The following is a 22,677-nucleotide window of genomic DNA, read 5'->3' as shown; positions in this document are numbered from 1 at the left end:
GTCAGTGCCCAATGTGCACAGCTGGCCTTGCTTGAACCAGACACACGGTGTGGGAGCAGCAAGAGAAACTGCCTGGACTCTGCTATGCGGGTAGTGGTTCGAAAGACCTCCCAGGGAAGGGGCTGCAGGCTTATGGAGTTGACCTGACAGCAGAGCTCAGTTGGGCAGTCTGCCCTTAGCCATGCAGGGCTGGGGTATGCTCGTCTCTGGATATACCCTCAGGCTGCTGGTGAGTCACCTCCCTGCGGGGATGAGACAGGGACTGCCTCGTGGTTTATGGAGTGTGTCATGTCAACGATTGGGACAGTGAGCTTGCAAAACGCCACAGTGATAACTACTGCCTGCTTGAAGAAGCTCTCCTCAGGGAGGGGGGGAAAGGGGCTGGCAAGATGGCGCAGCAGGTAAAGGCAGGCTCTTGCTACCAAACTGAGAAACTTACTTCAATCTCTGGGGCCCACAGGGTGGGTGGAGAGAACCAGTTCTGTCTGATTTCCACGTGTGCAGCATGGGACACGCAAGCATCCCTGCCCCTCCCTGCAATATAAATAAGCAGAAAAATGTGTGTGTTTGTGAGTGTGTGAAAGCCAGAGAACAGCCATAGGTAACTGGGAATGCCACCCGCCCTCTTTAAGATAGGGTCCCATTCATCTGGAGCTCACCAGTCCGGCGAGATTGGCTGGTCAATAACCCCAGGAACCCCATGTGTCTTCTCTAGGATTATAAAGTCACTACACGTTCAGTTTGAGATTGATTCTGGCATTCAACCTGAGACACATGCAGCCGAGCTGTCCCCGGCTCAGCCCTCTCTTGTCTGTCTGTTTGAGAATCTAAGGCCAGAACTTGGGTCCCACCTCTGGTCCGTCTGAGACAAACCATTGTGCTCCAGGCAGGCACTCTGAATAGCCTGTGCACTTCTGGGGGCCTTGAGTCATCAGGACCATGGGAGAGAAAGTCGGGGCGTTGGTCGCGCTTTTATTGTGTGTTGAAGCTGGCTGGCTCTGCCTGGGCTGGGCGTGAGCAGACAGTCTCTCTCTTGACCTCTACGATTTCCCAGGGAGTGTACTCACTAGCTGCTGCTGTGGACATGCTGGATAACAAGTAACCCCGAAGGGGTGAGAACGGCAGACAGACCTGCTCTTGAGAGGCCTGGGGTAGAGAGAGCGGATGTCAGCTTGCTGCTGCTGCTGGCTGCCTCTCCTGTAGGACTTGTGCCAGCATCACGAGCTTAGGTACAGCGGGTCCAAGCCCAGCTGCATTGGGGCTGTCAAAACCTTGTTGTGTCCAGAGATGCTCTTCTAGTCCCTGGTTGAAGCATTTCCTGTGCCTGGAGCAGAGAGAGACCCTGAGAATAAGAAGGAATAGCAGGTCACTGGCTGAGAGATAAAGGAGCAAGTCCTTTCTGCCCTTCCCTAGCCCTGGGATGTAGCTGCAGAAGCCAGCAGCCTGCGACCAGGCCACAGGGCCCGTGGGCTCTGCATGGGGGTCATCAGCAAATAGGGCCGCATCCATGTAGAGCAGCCTGGCCAGCCTGCTTTGAGTCTGTTGCCAGGACGAGGGCGTTTCAAAGTCAGGCTGCCTCCAAGGCGGGATCTTCAGCGGGAGGGAATAACTTGGCTCCCACCAGGCTGAGAATAGCTCAGAATTGGGTCACGCTCACCAAGCACTCCGGTCACAGCCTCCAGCCTTTGACAATAATCAGCTTTTTCCCCCGACATCTGTTCCTTCACAGAGGGGAGAGGCAGTCATGGGCATGTTTTTAGGAGAATGTGAGAGGAAGCTGGTTTTGATGGACAGCTGCGCACACACAGCCCCTCTCTCAACACACACACACTCACACACACATACACACACACATACACACTCACACATACACACACACACCACACTCACACACACACATACACACACTCACACACACACACACCACACACACATCACACACACACACCACACACACAGCCCCTCTCTCAACACACACTCACACACACCACACACACACACAGCCCCTCTCTCAACACACACACACCACACACACACACTCACACACACACCACACACACAGCCCCTCTCTCAACACACACACACTCACACACACCACACACACAGCCCCTCAACACACACACACACCACACACACACAGCCCCTCTCTCAACACACACACTCACACACACACACACACACACACCACACACACACAGCCCCTCTCTCAACACACACACACACAGCCCCTCTCTCAACACACACACACACACACACATACACACTCACACACACACACTCTCACACTCACCACACACACTCTCACACACTCACACACACACACACACACACACACACACCACACACACACAGCCCCTCTCTCAACACACACACACACACTCACACACACACCACACACACACAGCCCCTCTCTCAACACACACACTCACACACACACCACACACACAGCCCCTCAACACACACCACACACACACACAGCCCCTCTCTCAACACACACACACACACCACACACACACACTCACACACACCACACCACACACACACAGCCCCTCTCTCACACACACACACACACACACACAGACACACAGCCCCTCTCTCAACACACACACACACACACACAGCCCCTCTCTCAACACACACACACACACACACACACACACACACACACACCACACACACACACAGCCCCTCTCTCAACACACACACACAGCCCCTCTCTCAACACACACACACACACACACACACACACACACACTCACACACACACACACCACACACACACACAGACATACACACACACAGCCCCTCTCTCAACACATACACACACGCACACACACAGACATACACACACACACACACAGCCCCTCTCTCAACACACACACACACAGCCCCTCTCTCAACACACACACACACACACACACACACAGGCTGGCTGGCAGCTTCAAGCCCTCCTGCCCATCCTGTCCCTCTCTCCATTCCCAGACCCCTCAGACTCCTGCTCAAACTAAAGTAACCCTGGTGCCCCTCACAGGTGAGGATAGGGGTTATCTGGGGGGCCAGAGCCTGGGTCTGCCCCTGCCTCTGGGCAGCCTAGCTTTTTGTATCCTGAGAGTTTGATGGTCTACAGAGTAAATTAAAGGACAGCCAGCACTACACAGAAACTCTGCTAAAGAAAGAGAGAGAGGGAGGGAGGGAGGGAGGGGGCGAAAGGGAGGGAGGGAAGATGGAAAGAGAGAGAGAGAAATGAGGAAAGAAACAAGCTTTGCAGGGTTGTTTACAGCCCGATGTCAGGGAGGCATTTTCTCAATGAGAAACCCTGTCTCAGAAAACCAAAGAAAGGGCGGAGAGTCTGATGTTTCCAGATCCCCAGGGCTCTGTCTCCTGCGTATCGTGTTCCTCCACACCAGGTTTCCAAGTGTTTCCTTTCATAATGCAGCTACCAGGAAACTTGAAATGAATTGGTTCTTTTCTTTTTCTATTTCTTTGTTTTGATTTTGTTGTTGTTTGTTTGTTTTTTTGAGATAGGGTTTCTCCGTGTAGCCCTGATTGTCCTGAAACTCATTCTGTAGACCAGGCTGCCTCTGCCTCCCCAGTGCTGGGATTAAAGGCGTGCACCACCACCGCCCGGCTGATTTTTGAATGTTTAAGGCATAGCAACTTTTTCATGGTGCTTATGGTGGGTGTTTGTGGGAGGATGGGGTGGTCCAGCATTACCTCAGAGTAACCTGGATGAAGGGCTAGAAGGGAGGGATAGTCAGGCCCTCGTGATGCTCCTGTCTCGGCTGTGGCACTTCTGTGGTAAAAGGCTCCAAGCCTCCCTTTCATTAGGAACCCCTCAAGCCGGGGAACGTAGTCACAGGCTGTGGGGCGGATGGAAGGGGTGACCCTGTCCCCAGCACAGGTCACTCACTGAGTGCACTCATCCTCTCCTCCAAGTGTGGCTGTGGGTCAGGGCGCCCCAAAACACCCTGGCATCCTAGCCCCGCAGGGTAGAGGAGAGCAGGGGCAGGGGACAAAGGGCCTGGAGACACTTGTCTGTCCTCACGCTCGTCTCTTCCGTTAATGGAGGCCTCCTGTCCCCTTCTATCACCCCTGTAGCTCAGCCTCCAACAACAGGTCTGTTCCTCCTGAAAAAAATGTGTGTGTTGGGGGTAGGGGAGGGTCTACCTATGAAGACGAGACTGGCCTGTAACCCACAGTCCTCCCTCTCTGCCTCCTGAGTGCTGGGATTACAGGCATGAACTACGCTCGGTCAGAAACCCACTTTCCTGCAGTCTGGTGTGTGGACTGTAGAAGTCTCCCATCATCTGCCCTGCGCCAAGCGTCCTGACTGGCCTGTGTTCCTGTGGGACTAACTTGGCACCTGGTAGTCTCTCCTAACCCCACTTTAAGGCACCCGAGCAGGCACTTCCTGTCAGATGCACCGCGTTTGCCCAGAGTGAGGATGTCAGCAGGGAAGCAGGCGAAAACCGAGTGTGGCTGCCACAGGAAGTCACACCGTGCCAGGAGCCAGCCCCGGTGGCCAGCAGTGGCCGGCTGCTTGCACTGGCAGCCTCTGTCACACAGCACTGGGCTTACACATCACTGGCTACTCTGAGCTACTGGACATGCGTGGGGTAAATCATCACCCTCCCCCAATCTGGCTCCTCGTGGAAGCTTGGGCCTGCTGAGGTCCCGGCCTTGCTGAGGAATGCAGGCTCCCATTGTGGGTGGTAGGGCCAGCTGTGGGGCGGAAACAGTGGGGGCGACAGGACGAGCAATGGACATGCAGGGCACCAGGCAGTGAGGAGGGGACAGTTGGGGAGGGAGACGGGGCACTGGTGTCCCCTTACCCCAGCTCTGCAGTGGCTCTTCCCCTCAGGAGGCCCAGACAACTGGCTGTGGGCCCTTTGATGCTAAATGCCATCTTCCCTGTAAGGGCCACAGGCCAGCTCCGCACTGGGCTCTTGCAGTCTGTCTGGTGGTGGCAGCCTGCCCTACACTCCTCCTCCTTTGTCCCCAGCCCCTCTGGTCCCAAGGGAGCACACCTGGCATTCACTCCCAGAGCCTGGCTTGAAGGAGTCAGGGAGCCGAGGATTCGAGTTGTAGGTGGACCCATGCCTCCGCTCAGGCCCTCCACAGGAGATCCTTGGTGTGTGTGGCTATCCTTAGAATCAAGCAACTGCCGTTGTGGGGAGTTCAGCCACACCCTGCAAGCTGCAAAATGATTACCCCAGCTGGGCTTGCTGACTGTTTACTCATGGAAGGATGGACCCTTATCTGGGCCTCCATCTGCTCTTACCTGAGCTGTAAGCAACATTACCTTAATTGGCCTCAGGCGTGCCTGCAGTATACAGGCCAGGGCAGACTAGGAGGGCTGGCTCGCCCCCAGGAGAGAGAGGAGGAAGCCCAAAATCCATGGGTTCCTTAGAGTGACTGCTGGTGGCATCATGCCTCGGTTGTCATTAGGACCAAAAGAAGATGGGTGGGCACTGTTCAGCTTCCGCTTGGGGAGGGCCCTTGGCAGCAGCCCCCACCTGAGCCCGAAGGCCCAGACCGAGGCAGTCTCCTGTTCCCGGCTTCTGCCTGAGGCAGAGAAGTCTTCATCCCTCAGGCTTCGTTTCCTCCTTCCATGGAGACTGCTAAGGTGTTCTGGAGTTTGGGTGCTGCCAACTATTGGGGGGCTGTTACTGTGCTGTGGATCACCCCAATCTGCCCCCAGCCCCACCCATGACAATCTCTGAGCTTCTAGGTGTGGTCACCAGGTCTTTATCCTGGAAGCTCCCCCCGACACTCACTCTCTCTCTCCTCTCTCTCTCTCTCTCTCTCTCTCTCTCTCTCTCTCTCTCTCTCTCTCTCTCTCTCTCTCTCTCTCTCTCTCCCTCCCCTGAATGAGTTCTCAAAAGTCCCCACATCCCTGCAAAGTCCCTGCCTCCCCCCACGTCCGTCTCCTCAGCTGACCTGCATGTTCCTAGGGAGATGTGGCCATTTCCCCATCTGGAGCTGGGCATGTAGTAGCACCCAGCGGATGGACAGCAGGGCCTGGCAGGCACTGTGCATCATGGATGTTCTGGGGACACCTCCTCCCTGCTGTATTAGAACAGCTATTGCCACCTGCCTGGCCCCATTGTTGGTCTCCCTGGTGCCAGAATCCTTGGTGCAGCCTCAGAGAGGGTTTGCTTATGGCCACTGAAGGACAAGCAGAGACTCCAAAGACTCCGTTCAGAGCTGGGGCTTTGGGGGAAAAGCTTATTCTCAGCCTTAGTCTCCCAGGCCCATGTGGACCGGGGTACACTCAGGAGCTCCCCACCTGGGCTCCTGGAGCTCCTTGAGAACTGCACAGGAAGTGTCCCCTCCCTCCACTTAGACCTGCACACACTGCACGTACATACCAGTGCCCCAGGCCAGGGAGCTCTGGCTTCGGCACTTTCTGGGTAATTGCCCAAGAGCCGGCCTCTGGCCGAGACAGCAGCTACCCCAAAGGCTCATCTAACCTCGGCTACCTCCCTCAACCACTTCTGGAGCTGTCTGCTTGTCCTGAGGACCTGGACAGACAGGTATACAAGTCCCTGACCAGGCCTCTGGCCTAGCCTGGTCTCTGGGTGGAGCCCACCCCAGCAGGTGCTGTTACTTGATCAGGGGTAGGTGGGGGGAGCTGTGTGAACTTTCCAGAGAGGAAACCACGGCCCCTCCAAGGCTGAACTGGGGCCTTGTGGGGTCTCTGGGAGACCAGGCGCTCAGGACAAAGCGGCAGCTGCCGGTGGGGTGGGGTGGGGGCCCTGAAGCCTTTGTGCCTGTGGGGCCTCTCCTGGTGACCTCACCATCCACCAGAGAAGGGCCCTTTCTTCCCAGAGGCAGCCCTTGGGAATCCGCCTGGGGACAAAGCCGCTGCCAAGTGGGGGACCAGCGAGTGGCTGGCCCTCCTCACGGCATAAATTAAGGGGGAGCTGAGGAGCGCAGTTGCAGCTGGTGCCTGTGAAGGGGACACATCCCCCACTCCGTGCACAGGGCGACTACCCACCCTCACTCATCCGGTCGCCGCTGTTCTTAGGGGGCTCTTGGGTGCCGGTTCAGGCTGTGTGAGTGATGATGGAGGGGGGTCTGCCAGACTTGGGGAGAACTGGAACTTGCATGTCACAACTGCCTTCCAGGCTCAGGCAGATGGGAAGATCCTGTCACAAGACCATGAGCCACAGCAACTTGGGGCTGCATAGGCCTCTGGGGGCTCCAGGAAGTCAGGAAAATATTTGCTTTTCTGTGGATAGTGTCCAGTGACACCCGTCCTTGACATGAGGCCACGGGTTTCCTGTCTCCAGGGTACTCACAAAGCCTCCTCAAGACTTGTTGGCTCTCAGCCCTGCTGCACTCTGCTGGAGACCCCACAGGGTGGGGTGGGGGTGTCACAGAGGACTAGTCAGGTCCCAGAAGTCATCCTACCGTCCTGAACTGAGCCCAGGTCTGGAGTTAGAGGATGGTGTGGGTAATCAGGGGTACGAGGGGAGAAGGCAGGAAGCCCCTCCCAGCTTGGTGACACTCTGACTGGGGGAAGGGTCACAGACACTTGGGTGCCACATTCGCCCAACACCACCAAAAATTCCAGGGATGGGACATCTGTTAATATCTTTAAAGCCGTGTGCCTCGAGTCACACAGGGGCAGGGACATTTACAGAGTGCTGGGCCCCCACACACCCACTCCTCACCCATTTATGGATGAAGGAAGTGAATCAGTCTTGCAGGCCTAGCTAGGCCAAGAGGAGACCAAAGCTCCCAGGGCACTGGGCTCCCAAAGGTCAGGGGCACAGCGTCCCTGGAGCCCCAAAGGCCCTATGCCCCCCCACCCAGCAGACTGAGGAGTGGGGGTGGGGTGTAAGTAGGCCAGCACTTTGTTCTCCGTTGCTATGGTGCCATCGCCTGCCTGTGCAAGCTTCCTTCTGGGCCTGTTCCCAGGACGCTTCGAGCCAGTCCAAGCTACAGCCCTCCCCAGCCCCGGCCAAAGCGCGCAGCCTGTCCTCAGTCAGGGACTGCTCTCAGACTCCAAGGCCCACGTTATCCCCATCCCTGCCTTGACACACACACATGCAAGTGCACACGTGTGCTTATACCTACACACACACAAGGGTGTCCACATAGACACAGCACACATACCACAAGTGCACACAAGCACACCCACGCAGCCCACACAATGCACGCTTGAACCTACATTGACATTCGCACACTGGCATGAACTCACAGGCATGCATACATACAAATGTGCACGTTACACACAGCCACACACAGACTGCTCAGTGAAGCTGGGGGAGCACCAGGTCCCAGGGGCTTAGGTTCCTTAGGTGACGCGGCAGATTGGATCTCCAGCCTCCAATACAGGGCTGCTCAGACCAGAGCGAGGGCTCAGGGGCCTAGGCCAGGGTTCATCTTAACCTCAGCCATCCACTTGCTAAGGCTCAGAAGCTAGAGGGAGGACGGGAGGGAGGGAGGGAGGGAGGACGGGAGGGAGGGAGGGAGGGAGGGAGGGAGGGAGGAGCAATCAATCCAGGATTCAAGGGACAGGAGTCTTAAATGGGACAGGGAATTGAAGCTTGGAGCAGAAGAAATTGTTAGGGCCTCAAGTCTCAGTATCACTGGGGGAACCTAGCAAGGTAGGAGCCCAGCCTCCTCCCTCCCTCCCTCCTCCCTCCCTCCCTCCCTCCCTCCCTCCCTCCCTCCCGCCACCACGCTCTCCCCACACCACAAGCCCTGGCTCTGCAGCCTCTGCCCAGCTTCGCTGCCTCTCCTACCCCTGACCCTCAGCATGGAGCAGAATGCCCGTGGGGCAGGGCGAGAGGGGGCTCCCCAGCCGCAGTGGTCTGTCAGATCACAGAGGCCATGCTGAGGGCTGTTTTCTTTCAGGGAGTGGCATTTGGTCTGGGTCATAGAAGAGGAGCCCTGGCTACCTAAAAGGGAGTGGCCAGGTGAGGCGACAGCCTGTGAAACATGGGGGGGGGCACAGATCCGCCCTTTTAGCCCCACACCCAGAGGTCACGCCCAGGCTTTGAGTCCCCGGGACCACATGGAGCTGTGAGAGAGTGGGCCAGGGATGGAGACCCCCCGGCTCCCTGCAACCTGGAGTCTTAGAGTGAGGCTGCCAGAAACGCAGGGCTGGCGCCAGCCTGTGATTGTGCATGGTGAACAGTCCTCAGCGCAGCTGGAGCCTCATCTACCTGGGCTCAGAACTGCCGCCCAGGTGGTGTCACAGCCACCCCGTCCACCATCAGCTGGGACAGGTGCACGCAGCAGGGGAGGCCCAGGCTTGGCAGCTGCACTGGCAGGCTGGGCCCTGTCCATTTTTGGTGGCCTGTGCTCAGATTTAAAAAAAGAAGAGAAAACAATGAAAAAACCGGCCTTGAGCGCCTCCTGGTGGTCACAACTGAAAGAACAAGATAGGCTGAGGAATCCTGAAGGACCAGGTATGCGTTTTTGAGGGTGCTCCAAGGTCAAGGGCTCTACCCTCAGAAGGATGATATAGGCTGGGGGCAGGGCGTGACCAGGACTGTCTCTGCACACCCGGCTCTGCAAGTCCCTAGCAATGGGGGCTTAGGAGACAGCTGAGCCCGAAAGGAGCCCCGGCTTCCATCCCTCCCTTTAGAGGGCCAGGCCTCTTCCAGTCACGGTTCACAAGAAAGTCACCTGACTGACTGGGCCTGGGGAAGGAACTCTGTAATACTGCCTCAGGAATCTGGTGTAAGGGGACAAGGCCTGTCAGAGCAACAGAGTGGCTTCAAGGCCCGGCTAGGCAACCTAAGACTCTGTCTCAGGAAAAACAAAGGTGGTTGCTGGTGTTCCCAGTGGTAGAGGGCTGGCCTGGCAGAGGCAGGAAGCCATGTTTCCATGTAAGCATGAGGAAGGATGCACGATGGAGACAGAGGCTGGGTGACCAGCCTCGGACGAGCTGAGTGCAGGCTGTTGCCCCTGGCAACACCGGGCTGGAGATGGGCTGTGCCCATGGCTCCTTCCTTTTTTGCTTTGTTTTTGTTCATTTGGTTTCTTTGTTTTGTTTTTTGGCTTGCTATTTTTCAAAGATTTCCAGCTGAGCATGGTGTATGCCTTTAATCCCATCACTCGGGAGGCAAAGGCAGTCCAGCCTGATCCACAGAACAAGTTCCAGGACAGCCAGTGCTACACAGAGAACCCTGTCTCAGAAAAAGCATTTTATTTTATATGTATGGTGTTTTGCCTGCTTATCTCTCTGTGTACCCACGGTGCCGGGTGCTGGTGGAGGTCAGAAGAAGGTGGTGGGTCCCTCAGGACTGGAGGTAGAGATGGTTGTGAGTTGCCATGTGACTGCTGGGAATCGAACCTGGGTCCTCTGGAAAAGTAGCCAGTGTTCTTAGCTCCAGGCCCTCCACCCTTCCATGGCTGATTTAGGGATGTTTCTGGTTCAGAATATAGACCTAGTCCTTGGTGTGCCCGTAGCCCAGAGGCCCCAGGGACCCAGGTTTGCAGACTCTCAGCCGACCACGTGGCTGGCAGCTCCTTCCCTTTCACCTGGCACATTTGTGGCATCGAGTCAGGACCCATGCCTGCCTCGTCAGAGGACCTACCTCACCCCTACACTCACAACCTCACCCCTACACTCACAGCACTTCCTGTCTGCAAGCGTCACAGGTTTTGATGAGCTGGGACCTAACCCATCTTATGTCATCAGGGTCTAAGGTGGCTCTTCCAGGCAGGGGGCTGCAACTGGGCTGCCTGGAGGCACTTGCTGGGCTCTTCCGCTTACTCGCAAGTCAGGAGCCGACTCTTCCAGGGCCTCCTATGACCAGGTAAAAACCTCCCCATCCTCCACCGAGGCTCTGTAGCCAGAGCCAGCCTCTGCCCTTGTGAGCAGGGCCAGACAGCTGCTGTGGCTCGGGCCTGAGTTGGGGAGGGCCATGGGGCCCACTGCGGGCAGATGGCTTTCTCCTATGCTTCAGTCTGCCATCTGGACCCCGGGCACCTTGCTGTGTGGGTCTCCCCTACCCCAGGCCTAGCCAGGAAGATGAGGAGACACAGAACGCCACAGTGTGCACACCACATGGCCTTTTCTTCTTATTTGCCACCATGGCCAAGCGCTCCCTGAACCAGGGTGAGCGAGGAGGGAGACTAAGGAGTCCCCACTGCAGAGTGATTGAAGCCTCTTGCCAGCTGAAGTCAAGTCAAGAATGCTTAGCCAGGGCTGGGCATGGGGCACCTTTAATCCCAGCACTTGGAGGTAGAGGCAGGTGAATCTCTGGGTTTGAGGACAACCTGGTCCACAGATAATTTCCAGGACAGCCAGGGCTACACAGAGAAGCTCTGTCTCAAAAAACCAAAATTAAAAAATTCTGGCAAACAGCAAGATTTTCTATGAAAACAGTACTGTCTTTATGTAGGGCGATTTCAGATAAGAACGGGTGTAACTCCGTTGGTAGAGGGCGTGTCTAGCATGCATGAAGCACTAGGACCAGTCCTCAGTACTATATAGACTGAGCATAGTGCCACAGATTTGTGATCCCCGGGGGGAAGGGGGAGGCAGGCAGGAGAGCCCCCAGACGCTTTCGGGACCCCCAGCACTGTCCCAAGCAAGGTGGAAGGTGAACTCTAAGCTGGAGGTTGTGCTCTGAATTCAGACGGGCCTTGGTATAAGCGTGTCTGCACTCACAATAACTTATGGTACCCATAGCAGAATAAACAAGTTAAAATAATGATGAACCACGCATAAGGCCAGGCCTGAGGGGATAGCGGCCTTTGCATATAGAGCCTAGTTGCTTCCCCGATATTTTCTAGGACTCTCAAACAAGACCACTAGCCTTGGTGTAGAAACAGCTTCTCTCGTGGCCTGGGCTTTCAGCTCTAACCCACCCCATACACACCCGAAACCACTGATCCATTTAATGAGAATGGTGGTTCCTTAGCAACCGTCTGAGCTGTGAGGAAGCCACGAAAACTGTTCCTTAAGTGAGACTCCCGAGAAGCCCACAAGCACACCAGAGTGCCTCTTACCTGTTCCCTGGGGCCTTCTCTGTCAACCCCAGTGCTTAACGCTTGCTTTAAAATTTCCTTCCCAGTGAACTCCAGCTCTGCCCCGCACTGGCTGGCCCTGAAATTCCTTTTTATTAAGAATCCCTACTTCAGGGGCTGGAGAGATGGCTCAGAGGTTAAGAGCACTGACTGCTCTTCCAGAGGTCTTGAATTCAATTCCCAGCAACCACATGGTGGCTGACAACCATCTACAATTCAATCTGGTGTATATGTAATAAATAAATTAAAAAAAAAAAAAAGAATCCCTACTTCAGGCCGGGAGTTGGTGGCGCAGGCCTTTAATCCCAGCACTCGGGAGGCAGAGGCAGGTGGATCTCTGTGAGTTCGAGGCCAGCCTGGTCTACAAAGTGAGTTCCAGGACAGCCTCCAAAGCCACAGAGAAACCCTGTCTCGAAAAAACCAAAAAAAAAAAAAAAATCCCTACTTTACCCAAGTGAGTGACGCAGGCCTGTGTTCAGCTGCCGACGGGCCTTGACTTCTAGAACATGGCTTTCTCAGCCTCTGCTCTCTCCTGGCTAATCGTGTTTGTTGTAAAGCTAGGCTTGGGCCCCTTTGTCTGAACCTCTCCTGACCTAGGACAGCCACAAGTGTTGTTTCAGACCTAAACTATTTGTCCAGGGAGCTCCAGATGAGCAGGGTGAAAATGCCTGCCACCACAGCCTGGAGACGCTCCAAGCCACAGACCCTCTGCCCTCAGTTTACATCCTTGGGGAGGGGGCTGGGTAAAGGAAGCAAGCTTAGGAGACGGCAAACATGGGCATTGCTGGAGGGGAGCAGAGGTGGGCAGGTCTAGGGGAGACCTGCCCTCCCACAGCAGAGGCTGTGTGGCCAAGGTCCCCAAGATCGATACTACCTCGGTAGCTTATGGATGTAACCATCCAACAACCCATTAGTGATGACCCTGTCTGTAGACAGGAAACAGGTGCATGGGGAGACTTCAGGCACTTGGGGGTATCCCACCTGGGAGGTGGCAGAAACCAAAATGGGGTGAACCACGCTGTCCTGCGGCCTGGCAAAGGTCACTGGTCCCTGCTCTTTATTGCAGCCACGGTGAGACACAGAGGAGACACAGACTTGCGTGGTTGCTGCAGTCCTGGATCCTCCCCAGAAGGCCCCCCAGCAAATCAGCAGTGGGCATGTCCCTGAGTCATGGGGGCAGGCATTGAGCCCAGCTGCCCTGTCGACCCGCCAGGCCTGCAGCCCTAGACTCCAGGGAGGAAAACAAACCACGCTATTGCACAGTGGAACCACTGTAAGGCAGCTGGGCACGGTGGCGCACACCTTTAATCCCGGCACTCAGAGGCAGAGGCAGGAGGATCTCTGAGAGTTGCAGGCCAGCCTGGTCTACAGAGGATGACCTGGGCTACACAGAGAAACCCTGTCCCAAGTTAAGAATGGATCCACCACAAGAAGACAGAATGGGAGTCTTGTGAGTGGGGAGCTGGTGGCTGCGGAGGGAAGCGGGAGGCTGGAAGGTGGGCTCTGGAGGGAGGAGCTCAGTGTCGCCGAGCAGACAGGCCCTACCCAAGGTGGCTCTCAGGCACTGACGTGTGTTCTCAGACACCAGTCCCCCCATACTGCCACTTGCCTGCCTCTCGCTTCCAGGCATGGCTGACCCTTCCTTCCTAGTGGAAACTCCAGGATCTGAAGTGACAGACACCTGCATCTGCCCACCAGACAGCCACTTGGGGCTGAAGCAGCTGTGGGTAGAATCTGGGCTCCTGAGGAGAAGAGCCGCTGTGGGCTGGGCCGTCTGCGCAGGCTTGTGGAATGGCGGGATAGGAAGTAGGACGTCCTGGAGCTCAGGGCTCACGTGTCACATGAGTCAGGGCAGGAAGCACAGGGGAAGTTTAGCCTTGGATCCTGTTTAGTTTTGGTTATGTACACCCCCTCCCGTAATAATGCACCTGGCAGCCTAGCTCCCTTGCCTGCACACACATACACTCACACACACACACACACTCACTCACACCCACACACACTCACTCACACCCCCCCAAACACTCACACCCACCCACCCACCCACACAACTCACTCACACACTCACTCATACACACCCACACACTCACTCACACACACTCACACACTCACTCACACTCACACATACTCACTCACTCACTCTCACACACACTCACACTCACTCACTCACTCACACGCACACACTCACACTCACACTCACTTACACACACTCACACACTCACACACACTCACGCACACACTCACTCACACACACACTCACACACTCACACACGCACACACCCCTGTTCAGACAGTACATCTAGCAATGTCTAACCCCTGCCACTTCTGTTGGACTATACACACTCTCACCCCTGAACAATAACAACGTTTGCCTGCCTCTCTAAGAGTGAAATTTAGGGGTTTTAGTCCAGTGTTGTGTATGTAATAGGAGGCCTGGTCCAGCCTGAACTGGTTTTGGATGCACATGCTGTAAGACAAGACTGTATTTTCAGTTGAGCACGGTGTCGCACATCTATGATCCTGGCGCCCGGGAGGCAGGGAGGGGATTAAAGGCGTGTGTCAACGCAGCCACCATCACCGGGCCAAGGAATCAGTCTTAAAGAGGACAGCTTTGCCATAGTCCCTCCCTGATCACCTATCCCCCACCCCTGAAAACACTTTTTCTTGTCACAGCACAGCTATGAATTCAGCATTTTCAAGGCACAGACTTGAGTTCTAGGTGAGGTTTAAGGCTGGACCCAACCCTGCATAGTGAGGCAGCAGCACCAGAGCAGGGTGAGACTGTCAGCCCAGGACGACTCTGTCCCCAACTGAGGCACTCTGACAGGTGACACCAGAGAGCTGGACAGCAGAGAGGAGGTCCTTTGCACTCTGCGAATTCTCTGGAGCAGCATGAAGGGCCAATCAAACCTGCTCTCTGCCTAATTATTAGGCGAGTATCTTCGAGTGCCTGGCGAGTGCTAAGACACCCCAGAACAGCTCGCCCACAGGCAGGCGAGTGTCTGCTCCTACCCGGCCAGCTTGAAAGAAGGCAACCTGGCCATGGACAAGCAAGCCAGTGCTAGAATGGGGAAGGCAGACACAGCTTCAGACCTAGAGACGGGGAGGGGCGTGTGGGGTGAGGCAGCGGCCCAGGCTGCCAACGGGCTGGCTGTCCATCACCTGTGCTCACTCAGGACCTCAGAGTGACGTGTGCAGTGTGAGATTGGAGACAACCAGCAGCGTCCGTGTGGGAAGCAGGTAGCTTCAAGGAAAGGGCCTAGGTATCAAAGGCTTTTGTCATCAGTGAAGTGAGCCAGGGAGTGCAGGCCGGTGGGGATGGATGGGCAGCCTCCGGCCCTGATGCTCTGGAGAGGCCCAGGCACCGTCAGCAGTTAGAGACAAGACAGTGGGCGAGCCACAGCATTCTCTCTCCTCTCTGCCAGTGTTGACTTGGTAGCTTGGAGCAATGTGACACCTTAGCTAAATGTTCCATTCATGAATCACCTGGCCCTTTACCCTGAAGTGTGACACCTCCAGAAGCCAAAATTTAAGAGGCTCACCAGTAGCTCTGGCTCTGACAGAGACCGAGCTGTGATGTCCATGCTGCACCTTAAGTTGGTAGAATCCTCCTCTCTTAGGGACTACACACCAGCCATTGCTAGGACTTTCCAGGTGGTTGTTTTTGAGACAGGTTTTCTCTGTGTAGCCCTGGCTGTCCTGAAACTCGCTCTGTAGAACAGGCTGGCCTTGAACTCACAGAGATCTGCCTGCCTCTGCCTCCCAAGTGCTGGGATCAAAGGTATGTGCCACCACCCTTCCCCAGGTAAATTAATTTATGTAGACCTGCACTTTATTGTCCTGTCTTCTCCTGGTCACGTGACTGAGTGACGATCTCTGGATAGTATTAAAGCAGTGGCAGTAGGTTCTAAGAACTTGGAATTTATATGAAACACTGCAGGGCACTTGGCCCATAGGGACGTAATGGTAGATTAACCAGTAAAGCATCTAATTACAGCATGGGAAATTGATGGCTTCAGACACGTCCCAACCAGGAAGGGCGGAGCCCAGTCCTGCTTCCAGGGCTGGACTGGAGCCGTGCACAAGCTTGCTTGGGTGTTGCCCTGCTGCAGGGAACGCTAGTCCCATGCTCAGTTGTCCTGTGAGGCTGCTAGGCTTTCCCTGACCTACCAGATCGCAGGGTGGCCAAATCCATACAGCTCCTAGTGCAGCGGTCTCCAACCTGTGCATCTTGACTCCCTTGGGGGGTGGTCACAGGGGTGACATGTCAGATATTTACATCACAATTCATAACAGTGGTGAAATTAGTTATGAAGTAGCCACACAAATAATATATATATATATATTTGGTTCTTCGAGACAGGGTTTCCCTGTGTAGCTTTAGAGCCTATCCTGGAACTCGCTTTGTAGACCAGGCCGGCCTCAAACTCACAGAGATCCCCTGCCTCTGCCTCCCCAGTGCTGGGATTAAAGGTGTGCGCCACCAACGCCCGGCCAAAAACCTCTTTAAAAATGAGAACAACTACTGAGCTTCATTACCGCTAATCTACGGGCATTTTTTTTTTTTTAGCAAAATAAAAGCATTGAACTGAATAGGCACATTTATTCCATTTAACAGTGACTCTGTCATAAGATTTTCATCTAGATGGACAAAGAAGGAACAGAAGGCAACGCTATCCAAATTTCAAGGAAGACATGACTACTTCCAGCCATTTCTTTCTTTTCAGAAGCGGGGATGGCATGGTTTGATGCTGACAAAGGCCTTGCTTCTTTAGGAACAGATCTTCACATATGATCACAAAACTGCTACAGAGGTGAGAGTCAGACCTGCCACAGAGGAGAGTCAGACCTGCCCCAGAGGAGACTCAGACCTGCCCCAGTGGAGAGAGAGTCAGACCTGCCCCAGTGGAGAGAGAGTCAGACCTGCCCCAGTGGATAGAGGGTCAGATGTGCCCCAGTGGAGAGTCAGACCTGCCCCAGTGGAGAGAGAGAGTCAGACCTGCCCCAGAGGAGACTCAGACCTGCCCCAGTGGAGAGAGAGTCAGACCTGCCCCAGTGGAGAGAGAGTCAGACCTGCCCCAGTGGAGAGAGAGTCAGACCTGCCCCAGTGGATAGAGGGTCAGATGTGCCCCAGTGGAGAGTCAGACCTGCCCCAGTGGAGAGAGAGAGTCAGACCTGCCCCAGAGGAGACTCAGACCTGCCCCAGAGGAGAGTCAGACCTGCCCCACTGGAGACTCAGACCTGCCCCAGAGGAGAGTCAGACCTGCCCCAGAGGAGAGTCAGACCTGCCCCAGTGGAGAGCCGGAGTTAAAAAGTCCAGGAAGTTGTCCACAGTGACATACAAGGGTCCCAAGAGGGTAAGGAATGAGAGCCTGAACTTTGCTAGTGTTCTTTATAGTTGGGTCCAAGGAACTTAACAGGAGACAAAGCCTTTCCCAACAGCCACACAAGGTCATGTGACCACCTCCAGCACCCAAAGGCCACAGGTAAATCTCACTGGGGGGGGTAGCATTGAGCTTGGCAGGGCTCCAAGCTGTGCAGTGTGGGGTGGGTGTCTTTGAAGGTCACAGAAATCCACTTTTAAAGAGACAAAGTCTGCTTCAACAGGACACTGGAAGGCTGACATGTCACTCTTGGAAACAGGGAAAGGTGCACCTGAAGTGACTTCCAGGTATGAATGATTCCCCAGAGTTCACTTTAAAAACCTGCAGTCACACTTGAAGGGCGTTCTAAAGCCGTGATGCTGAGGGGCAGTCAGCACAACGGCTTTGGCCAAAAGGACAATCTAGGGACTTTGGTGAGGAGGAGCCACAGCTCTGGGGACCCGCTGTCCTGTGAACGGTACACTAATTTATTCATCCATCACACTTGTACAAGTTTGAAGAGAATTCCCTTACAAAGTTTCCTAATCAATATCGTGTGGGGGGAACCCCAAAACAACATGGCTCACCAGAGTTGAGAAGGGTGACTCTCACAGGGCATGTGATAAAATGGGGACACGGAATGGGGCTTATTAGACATGTGATAAAATGGGGACACGGAATGGGGCTTATTAGACATGTGATAAAATGGGGACACGGAATGGGGCTTATTAGACATGATGTGGGACCCGCATTGTCCAGCCACTGCAGAATTGTGGGGAATTCCTTTGTTTGCATTAATAGACAGCATAGAGCTGGGTACTTAGAAAACAGTCACAGAAACACATATGCCCTTTGAGGGTAGGGTAAAACAAACCAGGCGGTGGTGGCGCACGCTCGGGAGGCAGGGGCAGGCAGATTTTTTTTGAGTTTGAGGCCAGCCTGGTCCACAGAGCGAGCTCCAGGACAGCCTCCAAAGCTACAGAGAAACCCTGTCTCAAAAAAGCCAAATCAAACAACCCCCACCCCCATACACAAAAAGGATAAAACAAGTAATGAAACCTTTTATGCACCGAGAGGCAAATGAGGAGTCCTCAAGTCAGTGTCACCAGGCACCACAGTCTCTCTCTAGTAGATACAGGTGATGTTTAGGATGCCAGTGGCAGAGACAGGGTCTCCTGGATTACCTATGGTCTCTGGTGTCATGGTGTAACTGAGGTCATGTTAAATGGGCGTGTCTATTCCACAGGGGTAACTGACAAGAGGAATCATCTCATGCAGCCCCAGGCAGATGCCCCTCAGCTGCGGTGACCTGCCACTGGGCACAACAGGCGTCCTCCTCGGTCACAGGGAGACGACCATGGCTCTGTAAAAGGGCCACTGGCGTCATTTAAGGTCCCTAGCCTTTTTAACTAATGAGAATTTTAGTTGAGATCTCACAAGCAAAAATGAACTGAAGGCATTGAATAGCTGTTTTTACCCTTCCTCAAGCAGTCTCAAATTTTGGGTCGTTAGGTTTCATTAATCTTTTTGTGTGTTGTACTTAAGATTTCCTCCTCTCTAATGAAAAGCCTAGGGGGGACAGGTTTTTTTTTTTTTAAAGCAAAAATGTGTATGAAAAACAAGTAATTAAAAAAATGTGTATGAAAAACAAAACAAAACTGACCACCCTAACAAAAACCTCACCCCATGAGGAAGGACCAATCAGGCCTTGTAACTTAAAAGGCCAAGCTTTGTTTAGTGTAATAAAACATCTCTGTATTGTTTTTATACTTGGACTTTATTCCCAGTCAGCCTGAGTTTCCTCCTCCTCCTCCTCGTTTAGCTAGTTAGACTCTTAAATTCTGCATTTAATGCTTGCACAACCCACTTAAAAATGAGGACTACTGCCCTTCTCGTATTCCCGTTAAAACCACACAGAATCAACACAAAGCACACATTGTAAGATGATGAGCCAGATGGAAAAGTTAATGTGCTATAATGATATTCGTTTTGCAACATCAAAAGCAGCAGAAATACTGAATATAATCTGATTAAATCATAAATACTGAGATTGAATATGCACATAGAAATTACATTTAGGCTTCATGAGCCGGAAGCTCTGAAAGCAGGTAAAGTGCGAAGCAGCGGGGCAGCTCTGGCCGTCAGTACTCCCACTCGTCCGACTTCAGGTCAAGGTAGCTGAGGATGTTCTGGGCCAGCTTCACGGCCTGCTTCCTGGCCGCCTTGCACTTCTCTTCCCCCTGGGGGTCAACCGCGTCCAGGGCCAGCAGCTGCTTGGTCAGCAGCTCCTCCAAACGGATGTAGTTCTTATCAGTTCGGTTTCCACCAAATGACAGGACTTCGCCCTGGATCTCTGACAGGTTTCCAAGGACATCCCACACAGCCTTGTGTGGGGGGTTCTCCTCACAAGGGAACAGCTTCCTCTTCTCCAGGGCTTCCTTCAGGTCCAGGTACGTGATGAGGGTCTGTACTTCAATCACGGCTCTCCTCCTGGCTTCCCGGATACAGGGGTTCTTCTCAACACTCACTTCATCCAGCTGTCCAATCAGGCCCTGAAGCTCCGTCTTGGAGCTCAGGTACAATTCAGGAGGGCTCTGCGCCTGGAGAAGCTCATCTTTTATCTCTCTCATCCTCTTGAGGACCTTTTCTATCTTTAGGATGGAATGGTTCTGTCCCAGGTCAAACGCATGCGTATTGTCAGCTTCCTCTTCTAAGTCTAGGTATTTCAGTAGTTTGTTGATATCCTCCACCACCTCCCTCCGGTAATTCCTGATCTCCGTATGCCCACACACATCTAAGGCATCCAGATCCGCGATCAGCCCGGACAGCACGCACGACAGGTGCCTGCAAGTCTCAGTGCTGTCCACGCCCATCAGAAGTGCGATCAGCGTGCCCCTGGCCCTGTTCACTTCACACATCACAGAGTTGATCTTGGCGACAGAAGGGTGCACGTCCTCAGACAGTGGCAAGGACGGCTGCTGCTTCATGCAGTCCTCAATAATCTCCTGTACTGCACAGATCTTGGTCAGGGTGCGGTACCTTGCTTTCCGCAAAGAGACCTTCCCTCCGGTTTTAACATGTGTCAGCCTCAGAATGATGTCCTGGATGCCTTCCTCAAGCTCGGCAGTCACACAGTTGCCCTCACTGTAAAAGGGCACAATCTTTTCTTTCACAAGGACCTGTGCCTCCTTAAAGATGTTCTGGATTTCAATCCGGTGTGGGTGGTTTGCATTCTGCTCCAACTCTTTGAGCAGGCGCTCTGTCTCCTGCGCTGCCCTCTTCCTAGCTTGCTGAATGTCTCCTTTTCCTTCTGTGTCTACAGAGTCTATTTCAAAAAGTTGTTTTGTCAGAATCCTCTCCAGTTTCTTGTAATTCTTGTCATCCGGTAGGCCACTGAAGCCAACCACTTGCGGCTCTATACTCTTGACTTCTCTTTGGATCTCCTGAAGCCTACTAATAGAAGGGTGTTGGTTTCCCATATCCATACTTCTGTGTTCAGTTTCACAAGCACTGAAAGATGGCAAGAGTAACTTATTACCGTCCATGCAGGACTCTTAGATCAACCCACTGTAAGCCCACTTTTAAAAAGGACTAATTGGGGCTATGGAGACAGTTGTCAGTCAGCTGCCCAAGCTGGAGCTCCAGACCACATGTAAAGAAAGCCAGGGAAGGGGCTGGAGAGAGGGGTCAGTGGCTCAGAGCGCTGGATGCTCTCCAGAGGACCTGGGTTCAATCCCCAGCACCCACATGGCCGCTCTGGTCACCTGGAACTGCAGTTCCAGGTGATCAAATCCCCCTTTTGGCCTCTACAGGCACCGGGCACACATGTTGTGCACACACCTACATGCAGGCAAAACACCGATGCACATAAAATATAAAATCCAGGCAAGACGGTGCTCACTTATACTACCGATGCCAGGGAGGCAGGGAGCAAGGTTCTCTGTGGTTCACTGGCCAGCTAGCCTACCCTGATTGGGGAGCTCCGGGTGATGAGGAGCCCCGCCTCAAAAAACAAAGTAGGACACCACTGAAATGGTGTGTGTGTGTGGGGGACGGACGGACTGAACTCTGGCACCTGGGCACGCACCAACACACACAGACGGAAGCTTTTGTTATCTCACAGATTGAAAAACATACTTGAGGGAAGAGGAGATGTGACACGTCAACTCCCTCTCCTCAGAGCAGTCCGACAGAACAAAACAAACCGGCTGTGCTGCTGTGTGCCTACATGCCCGGCACTAGGGAAGCAGAGGGAAGAGAATCATGAGCTCAAGACCCGCCTGGGGCACTTAGTGAGCCCATGACTCAAAAGTAAAGCGCAAACAGGGAAACATGGCAGGGATTCGGAGAACAGACAGAAAGAAGTCTGTCCAGTCTGGGGTGGATTCTGGCTTCACCGTGAAAGTGAGCCGCATACACTTCCATACTGGCCAAGCCTGATCAGCAGCAACGTCATTTCCTTAGTTCTCGTCATCCTAAACTGCTTTTTTGGGGCCGCAGGGTAGGAGGTACCCGTGTGGAAGGTAACAGCTCTTCCACACTCCCAGGGCCACCGTCCGCCGGAGGGCCAACCTTCTCCTTTTCAGAAAGGGGAACTGAGCAACTTTCAAAGTCCTCGCCCTCGGCTTCAATTGCTCGCCCCATCCCCCTCCCGCGCAAAAAACAGAAAACAAAAACGTGACAACCGCGATTAACTGGGTCACTCGCCTCCCCGTAAGCGTGCTTAGAGCATCTCCCAGGCTCTCAGGTTTCGGTCAAACAGCTCACTTGCGGCGGGCCGGCCACAGAACTCAGCCAGTCCCGGGGGAGGGTCCAAGCCCGGCCCTCGCAGCGCTTTACCCCGGAGAGGTCTGGGTGGCGGCGGTCTTGGCAGCCGCGGAGGGCGGCGAGGTGGGAGATCGGCCCGTCACGGGGAGCGGCACCGGAGCGGGGCCCCCAGCGGCATCCCCCTCGCCCTTCCCGGCTAGGTCTCACCCGGGCAGCCGGTGAAGGGGCCGGCGGAGGCGGCGGCAGCTACTGGCCGCGGCGGCCGCTCCCGGGGTCTCGGCCGGCCCCGACGCGCCGCCGCCTGACCTCACAATGGGCGCGGGGCGGGCGCGGGCCTGCGCGGCGGGGGCGGCGGAGCCCGAGCCGGGAAAGCACGGAGCTCGCGGCCCCCCCGCTCGGCGCCGCGCTGCGCTCACCTGGGCCGCACGCGCCATCGCGCTCCTCCACTTCCGCAGCGTCGCCACCGCCGCCGCAGAGCCGGCCGCACGGCTCCGAGCCCGGGGGAAGACGCCGCCTGGCCTCGTCCCGCCGCCGCTCGGCCGCCTCTCTC

The 22,677-nt window shown here is 54.7% G+C and overlaps 1 protein-coding gene and 1 long non-coding RNA gene across 8 annotated transcripts; one reads left to right on the top strand and one right to left on the bottom strand.

Moving 5' to 3' along the window:
- Positions 1–3,224: 3,224 nt before the first annotated feature.
- Positions 3,225–19,127, top strand: LOC121139234. Of its 3 annotated transcripts, XR_005876090.1 has the most exons (3): positions 3,225–6,536; positions 13,064–13,447; positions 16,725–19,127. It is a non-coding gene; the product is annotated as an uncharacterized LOC121139234 (long non-coding RNA). The 3 variants fall into 3 exon arrangements; XR_005876091.1 differs by lacking the exon at positions 13,064–13,447; XR_005876089.1 differs by lacking the exon at positions 3,225–6,536 and having other exon boundaries at positions 12,326–13,447.
- Positions 19,128–19,318: 191 nt separating this feature from the next.
- Positions 19,319–22,675, bottom strand: Bag5 (BAG cochaperone 5). Of its 5 annotated transcripts, none has more exons than XM_013112216.3 (2): positions 22,544–22,675; positions 19,319–20,870 (listed from the first exon to the last, which is right to left on the bottom strand). In XM_013112216.3, the coding sequence occupies exon 2, from the start codon at positions 20,843–20,845 to the stop codon at positions 19,502–19,504; it is 1,344 nt and encodes a 447-aa protein (XP_012967670.1). In that variant the 5' UTR covers positions 20,846–20,870; positions 22,544–22,675; the 3' UTR covers positions 19,319–19,501. The 5 variants fall into 5 exon arrangements, with proteins under 5 accessions (XP_012967670.1, XP_040598350.1, XP_012967667.1 ...); XM_040742416.1 differs by lacking the exon at positions 22,544–22,675 and adding an exon at positions 22,335–22,415; XM_013112213.3 differs by lacking the exon at positions 22,544–22,675 and adding an exon at positions 22,200–22,327.
- Between the last annotated feature and the right edge of the window lie 2 nt (positions 22,676–22,677).

The sequence above is a fragment of the Mesocricetus auratus genome, unplaced genomic scaffold (assembly GCF_017639785.1).
Source record: "Mesocricetus auratus isolate SY011 unplaced genomic scaffold, BCM_Maur_2.0 Super-Scaffold_15014, whole genome shotgun sequence".
Taxonomy (NCBI): Eukaryota; Metazoa; Chordata; class Mammalia; order Rodentia; family Cricetidae; genus Mesocricetus; species Mesocricetus auratus.
This window is presented reverse-complemented; position numbering and strand designations above follow the sequence as displayed.